The 8117-nt window shown below is 41.5% G+C and overlaps 1 protein-coding gene across 1 annotated transcript in view; it reads left to right on the top strand.

Moving 5' to 3' along the window:
* The window catches only part of si:dkey-32e6.6 (extracellular matrix protein 2), a 10456-nt gene extending 7496 nt beyond the window's left edge, over positions 1 to 2960 (top strand). Inside the window, exons 8-9 of the mRNA XM_068732712.1 lie at positions 2220 to 2546; positions 2783 to 2960. Coding sequence (XP_068588813.1) covers positions 2220 to 2546; positions 2783 to 2960 — 505 coding nt within the window. The remainder of the gene's footprint in view (positions 1 to 2219; positions 2547 to 2782) is intronic.
* The last annotated feature ends 5157 nt before the right edge of the window (positions 2961 to 8117 follow it).

Raw genomic sequence — 8117 nt, 5'->3', positions numbered from 1 at the left:
TCTACAGACAAAGCCCTCTGTGTGCTGATTCCCATTAGAACCCAGCACCCTGAGGATGAGCAGACCATCAGCTTGATTACTCCTTGCCATGCTTTGCACAACAAGATGGACACACACATTTTGTTTTGTGTGATTGTTGTGCCTCTTTTTAAATGTTATAGTAATTAATTCATCTTGGAAAAGGAGTGCATGTGTGTGCCTCTTTTATTGAATACACTGTATGTACAGTGTCTGTTTTCAAATTCATATGTTTGTGTTTGTTTATACATGTTCTTGGCACATCTCTGTGTCTGTCAACATGTGTGTGTGTTGATGTGTGTGTGCCAGTTGTGTTGAGAGTGGAGGACTCTGAGAGGAGAGGACTGTGTGTCCCTCTGCTCATTAATACCATGTGGAGCTCTAAGCAGCGGTGGACTGCTGCTGAGCTTCCTGGAAATTTAGAATACAAATCAGCACACAACTGGTCTGAACTGCAACTGAGAAGATGATAAAATGATACATTACAGGGTTTAAAATTTCAAGTAGAAACCGAATTTTCACAGAAATCTATAACTGCCACAATACCTATAGGTAAAATAAAAAGCCTGCCTGGCTCATATGTTTGTTTATTTTCAGTAAAACATTTATTGTTGTATTAATGTGATGTTTTATTACACCTCTGTTAAACAGAGAGACGTATAACCTATATCTCAGATTTCCTGAGGCCTATAGTGGCCTTTGTTTGACCAAACTGAGCCAGGAAGGCCTCATGCTAATCGTGAACTTTACTAGGATACTGACAAATGTTCAGAAGTTGCTTTTGATTGATTTGGGGATTTTAACCCCTTCTCATTGACACACACCATCTATCTCATGGAAATAGAAACCCCACAAAAACACCAGTGATTAATGTAACCTGGGAGTTGTAAAGTTCAAGGGAGGTGAGTTAATGCAGAGGTCTTACTGTAAGTCACCTTTATGAGTACAGAAATGCTGAAGCACTGAATATCAGTCAGACAGATGCCAGCCCAAGCGTCTCCTACATCCATAACCCTTCACTCTCTTTCTCCGCATTGGTCCCAATTTTACTTTACTGTGCAGTGATTGGGTTCCCACCTTAGTGTGTTCTGCGTCCATTGGCTGTTTAGTGTGGTCTATGGATGGAAATGAATGGACAGGAAATGAGGTTCCTCTCCTGCGGTGAGCTGTGCTGTAAACTCACAACAGCTGTGTTGGATCTTAAAACAAAAACACTAAACCCTCGTAAGGCATCTTCACCTCAGGCCCCTGAAACCTAGTCCTCCATCTATGGCCGTCCATTCTCTTCCCTGCAAACCAAACATTTTCATAGCCCTTATTCGCCGCTCAGCCACAAATTCCCCCTCAGACTGCCTTACTCTCTTACATTGCACCCCCTTAGGACCCATTATTTTCCCCCCAGCTGCTCCCATGATTTCCCAGCAGCCTTGCCTCCCACTCTGCAATCCTGACTCGCTGCCTCCCCAACAGCACTATGCGGGAGCCCAGTAACTATAAAACATCAGGTCTGCAGTTAAATGCCTTGGAATTAGAGTGGAAGTGGGCATTCATTATTATATTTAATCTAGAGCTCTGTAAAACATGCCAACATGCTGATGTCAAGCAGGTGTAAGGTTCAACATGATCACCAGCTTACTTTAGCGTGTCAACATTTTTTACCTAGCTCTAAACACAAAGCACAGCTGAGGCTGATTAAAATGTTACTAGTTTTGCAAGTATTTTGTCATAAACCAAAGAATTCCTGAGGTGCACATGAATGTGGGTATCAAACGTCAAAGCAATCTATCCAATAGTTGTTGAGACATCTCACACAAAACCTCATGGTGGCACTAGAGGAAAATCTGGAGATCACCAAAGTTTCAGGATACATCATCTGGGAACCATAAATGAACCGAACTTTGTGTCAAACCATCCTGTAAATGTTGAGGTATTTCACAGGATAAGTGCAAACTTTGACCTGCCGTTGGTGCTAGAGGAAAAAGTCGTAGTACGATGTATCCTCTGGGGACCATGAATGTCATCAATGCAATCTTATACAGTAATTGTTGAGAGACCTCTGTCTGGACCAAAGTGATGGACGGGCCAACAGTGCAACAGCCTGACATTGCTTTTTATAATCAATGTATAAGTAGATTGTTTTATTTTGGAGGTCTTCTTGTAGATGTGTCACTGAGAGTCACAATTCTTCTGTGTCTTCTCAGGTCCCTGGAGGCCTTGGACCTGTCCTACAACAAATTCACCTCTATCCCAATGAATCTGCCTCGTCGTCTCCATAAACTGAGCCTCCAACACAACAACATCAGTCACATCGCCGCCTTCACGTTCCGTCACATGCGGTCCAGCCTACAGTCTCTGCTTCTATCCCACAATACCTTGAGCAATGAGGGATTGGAACGAGTCTCTTTTGTTGGAACGTACCGCTCACTGGGTGAGCTTCTATTGGACAACAACCGTCTGGTTGAGGTCCCTCGCTGCGTTCGACAGTTCAAGAACCTGCAGGTGTTGAGACTGGACAACAACCAGATCAGGTAGAAGCATACTTTCCATATATTTTTTTAAGTTTAATGTGATTTTCCATCACTCGCAACTATATCAACTGTTACGCCGTCAAACGGCATGTTCCAACATTGTTTGCCAAAGCACTTTTACAGCTCACACTTTTCTGTGCTTTTGGGGAAACTAACAAATCAGCACTTGTGGAAGGAAAATAAAGACCTTGGATGTAGTATTTCTAAATTTAAGTGTACGTATTTTGTGGTTACAGGCTGGTGAGGCAGTGGGGAGTGTGCCACCCTCGTAATTCTGGCTCCACCTTGGCTTCGATCCACTTGGAAAATAATCTGCTGGATGTGGAGAGGATTCCCCCAAATGCCTTCTCCTGTCTCACTGATGATCAGGGACTGGTCCTCTATCCACAACAGAGGCTCTCACATGACCAATAGACCACACAGTGGGAAGGATTTACATGGACAGATGCATACCCACAATATACGCATGTGCATCATCGTGACACACAGCTAACCAATACTTTCAGGGGTTTTTTCTGTAGGCAGGGTATACAGAAAAGTAGCATCATCGTGTAGTTTGCTTTGTCTGTCAGGGCTATTATGTTATCATCCCCAAACCCATCTTTTTCTTTCACATCTCACCTTTGATTAGGAAAATGACAGTCATATTTTTGTATGTACAAAAGCAAATGTGTAATTTACACAGTTATGGAAATAATCATTTTTAAAAAATGCTCTTTGAAGTGTAAATGATGAGTACACTGTGGTGGAATCAAGAGCTGCTCAAAGCACAGGTATTTTCATTCAAGTATAAAGTATTTAATTGATGTTTTTGAGAGAATAAAGACTGAAATGGATTAACCTATGTCTCTAGACTAAGTCTGGGGCTTGTTTGTGGAGCCTTTAGTCAGTGTAAGTGAAAATAAAGCAGGGGTGTTTGGATGTGAGAGGGATACCGGCCGGTCATCAAGCAGTCAAATCTTGGGACTGCAGCATGGGGTCTCTGAGAGATGGTAAAACTGTCTGGTGACACAGTGTGAACCTAAGGGCCCCATTAGGAAGGAAAATATAAACATCACGCAGGTTCCCTTATCACCAGATGACTTCCAACACAAACTTCCACCACCAACCGCTCAGCAAATAAAGACACTCTGACTGTGAGGGGGGCCTCAGTCCGGGCCTGCAAACATGTATGGATGACGTAAGTCGCTATCGGATTGTGTACAGTAATTGGGGTGCAAGTATATGTGCGTGAGAGGACTGGGGCTGCCCATTATTTTTGTTAGCAGGAGGGAAGACGGGGAAAAAGGTGAGGTTACTGGACCTAAGGGGAGAACAGCAAGCTGACTTTCAAGACACAATACAGCGATTGTTCTCAGAAAGTCTCTGAGCTCAGTGAAAGATGAGAAAAGCAGCAGGTCATGCCTCGCTGATTCCAATAAGATGTGGCTAGAAGACCAAAAGGAAAGGAGACGGAGAGCTGGAGCACGCTCAGAGCTCTTTCACTGTTTGGGAACTAAAGCCACAGAAGCTCTCTCTTGTGTTTTGCCAACCTTGTTGACTTCCCAAATTGCAATGTTCTCTCTTTCTCTTTCTGTGTATCTTTCGGCACAACTGTATCTCACTTTCCATATTCTGCTGCTTGTCCCTTCGCCCTCCTGCACCGTTACGTACATGACAATGCACCATTCTTCGGCTCCTTCATCTCTTTGATGTGAGTGTGGAGTGAATGAGAGCCTTGCCCGCAACTTTTCTGCATCAGATACCCTTAACACAGTCTTGGTGGGAACATAACAGAGCCAACAAAAAAAGCACAAACTTGCATTGTTTTCACTGAAACAACAACCTTTTGTCCCTATCATCATGTATTATTACCAAAAACTCTGAAGTGAACATAGACACCTCAACTCACAATGTCGTCAGTTGTTTTACACCAAATACGGCTGCAACAAACATGATATCTGTATGTATTTGCAGTCTCACTCACACAAAAACAAACTAATTATGTAATGAGGGCTGATGGAAGTGCAGCAGTCTCTCTAATTTGATAATTCACCCGTGCAAAGACTCAATACACTTTGCAGTATGTCACTTAAAGTAATGCATATAATTAAAATGATAAAATGTTGAGTCGTGCTCACTGTTGTGATTTACAGGCAGTGCACTCCAGGTATGAGTTTTCAACAGAGAGCTGCTCTAAATGAAGAACAGAAGGTCCCCTGCAGACTCGAGTTAATACGAGAGAGAATGAAGCTGGGGTATTGAGAGGCGAACAACTGACAAAGTCAACAACGTTATGAGAGCACAGTGCATGCATGGTTTGAACGTGTAATATGAATACATACACAGACACACACACACACACACACACACACTCACACACATATTTACTTTTCACTCTCTCAGCCTGGGCATGTAATCACATGTTAGATTTCTGCTTTCGGTCTTGTGCATGTGGTGCAGTCTCCATTCTCCATAATTGTACAGTCATTTTGCAAACAGCACATTACTGTCTAAGAAACTACACATTTACATTTATACTGCAGTTCCTGCATGTACAGGCAGAGAAGATCAAAACTGCATCAGATCTCTTTTTGCAGATTCCTTTCTTTTGTAGTTTTGCACAGATGGATGCTCCAGCTTTGATCTTAAATCCTTAAACCTCCCCTCCACGGCTTGTCACAAATTTGACAGGCTTGCCACTTCTTTGCTATCCATCATCCTGTGTGTGACATAACTAAACTGTTAAACCGACGTGCCATCACACCCAACAGATGTTTTGCATCCCGTCGAGCTGAGGCCAGAGCCTGTTTGATAACGAAGTTGACTGTAGAGCAGCGCAGTGCTCCCTTGGTCCGTCTGTTTTACCCAGCGACAGCCAGCAGCTTCCTGTGTTTGTTATTGGAGAAGCAGGGTAGGGGGGTGCTTGCTGATAAAACAAAAAAGCACCAGTACACACACAGAGAAGCCAGCAAAAGAATCTCTTTTCGTGACTCAGATGGGCATCAGGCATAAGCAGATAAAGCGAGGAATGGAGAAAGCTGGAGGGTAGAGTCAGAACATGAGATTGGGTTCCAGTGGGGTCAACTACTTGACTTCAACAAGAATGTGCTAGCTGCAGTGCAGGAGAGCTAACCGCTCGGCCATCACCCCTGTTCTGCTTCTCCTTGATAGCCAGCAACATTAATGACTCTGAAGTCAACTTTTATTGGGCTGCAATCCAAATCAAGCAACACACTCGACACTTTGGTTAATTCTATTCACTTCTCTCTCTTGCACTCAAAATCGTAACATACACTCACTCTTATGGTAGCTCCTACCCAAGAGCTAACAAATGGGTGCGCTAGAGACATGTTAGCTGAGAAATAGTAGGACAAAATGAGTTTAATTTGGATGCCAAGCCCTCTAGCTACAGACCAACACCATAATCAAGTGAACCACAGTGAGAGAGAGAGGGAGAGAGGGGCAGACAGAGAAATAAAGAGTGAGAAATGGAGTGAAAGACTAAACCTACAAAATGAGGGTGAGAGGAAGCAAAGAGAGGAGGAGTGTTATCTGCAAAGGCCTTTATCAAAACTCTGTCTCCTGCCAACACCCCTACAGGGCATTGATCTGGCCTGCATGCCTTTTCCGCCACTGTGGATACACTCTTTGAGAGAGAGACAGTATATAAGCAAACAGAAATACGAGCAGGATTGTATGTCTGCTTTTGTATTGATATGGAGGATGAGGAAAATGATTATGATTTGCTGGTCAAAGTCCTGAAGCAACAGAGCTCACGGATAACTCGTAGATAACTAACGCCCGCCTGTGTGGCCGACTTTGTACAGGAGCGGAAAAGTTCCCAGATGGTGTGGCTTGCCAAATTCGCTGCCTCTCTCTGGGTGCTGGCAATACGAAGAGGAAATCAGAGAGTCAGTGAGAAAGAACACTACATCCTGCCAAAAAAAAATAAATAAATAATAGAAAACCGTGAGAAGATGCTAAATCATAGGTTTTATAATCACAGTCCCAGAAATACAAATGCTCAGTGGTGTCACCATGTTCTCTGAACATGGTGACATCCATCCATCCATTCTGACGAATGGATGGATGGATAGATAGATAGATAGATAGATAGATAGATAGATAGATAGATAGATAGATAGATTGATAGATAGATAGATAGATAGATAGATAGATAGATAGATAGATAGATAGATTGATAGATAGATAGATAGATAGATAGATAGATAGATAGATAGATAGATAGATAGATAGATAGATTGATAGATAGATAGATAGATAGATAGATAGATAGATAGATAGATAGATTGATAGATAGATAGATAGATAGATAGATAGATAGATAAAACCTGTTTTAATACAGCTGCTTAAAAACACATTCTTGTCTCTCTTTACTGTAAGATGTTATTATGGGAGCAACAATAACAGCTTACTGAGGGTCCCCGTGATGCCACTGCAGGGAAGTCTGTCTGATATGTTTCAGACAAAGCTTTAGCTCGTGTTTTAATTGGCAGTGTCAAAATTATAATGTTTTTTATCTAAATTTTCTTCAAAAGAAGTTAAACTTGTCAATTACACCCTGAGATACAAAGTTCATATACAGTGCACCGTCTCCTTCTCTTTCTTTTTCTTTAGTAAACATTGCCACAATGTTACTTTAGGGAAAATGTTAGATAGATAGATAGATAGATAGATAGATACTAACTTTATTGATCCCGCGAGGGGAAATTATTTTGTTACAAGCAGCAATAGGTTACAGAGCAGCAATAGGTCACAGGTAAAAAAAATCTTAATATTATATAAAAAGAAAAATACAAGATATAATATAGTAAAGATGTTATATAAAAAATGCACACTATATACACAGTGAATAGAACAGAATAATATTAAATCAACTAAATAAACAGTAGTGCAGAGGTTTAACGATTTGATTTGGCCCGAGGTGATTTATTGTACAGTCTTATAGCAGTAGGCAGGAATGTTCTCCTGTACCTGTCCTTATGACAGCGGAGCTGGATCATTCTGTTGGAGAAAGTGCTCCGCTGTCCCTGCAGTAGGTGGTGGAGAGGGTGGTCCTGGTTATCCAATATGGATGATAGTTTCTTCAGGGTCCTCCTCTCCACCACCTGTTCCAGACTGTTATGTTACTGTTATATACATATAGAACATTTTCCCTAAAGTACTAAAGTAACATATATATATATATATATATATATATATATATATATATATATATATATATATATATATATATATATATATATATAACATTTCCCCTAAAGTAACACTGTTATATATATAATGGATGTACAAATATAACAGGAACACCCATCAATATGAAGGAACCTCAAATCGTATACTATATGTTATGGTGTTATGAGGTTTAGTATATTCCCATGTCATTCCCATAATATTCTAAAGTTTTCGATGCTATGTGCATGATGTCACTTACTTACTGTACTCAGGCCTCTCCCCCTCTTCCTCCTTCTCTTCTTTCATCCAAAAAGGGGAGAAAGGAGGCTGGCTTGTTAACTTTATGGGCTTGACCCCCCCCAGCTCTGAGTCATTTGCTCGGTTTGGACTGGA

Source organism: Cebidichthys violaceus, unplaced genomic scaffold, assembly GCF_023349555.1.
Source record: "Cebidichthys violaceus isolate CVI_PGR_0920_01 unplaced genomic scaffold, fCebVio1.0.p SCAF_6, whole genome shotgun sequence".
Lineage (NCBI taxonomy): Eukaryota > Metazoa > Chordata > Actinopteri > Perciformes > Stichaeidae > Cebidichthys > Cebidichthys violaceus.
Note: the sequence above shows the minus strand (reverse complement) of the source record. Positions and strands in the feature narration are given on the sequence as shown.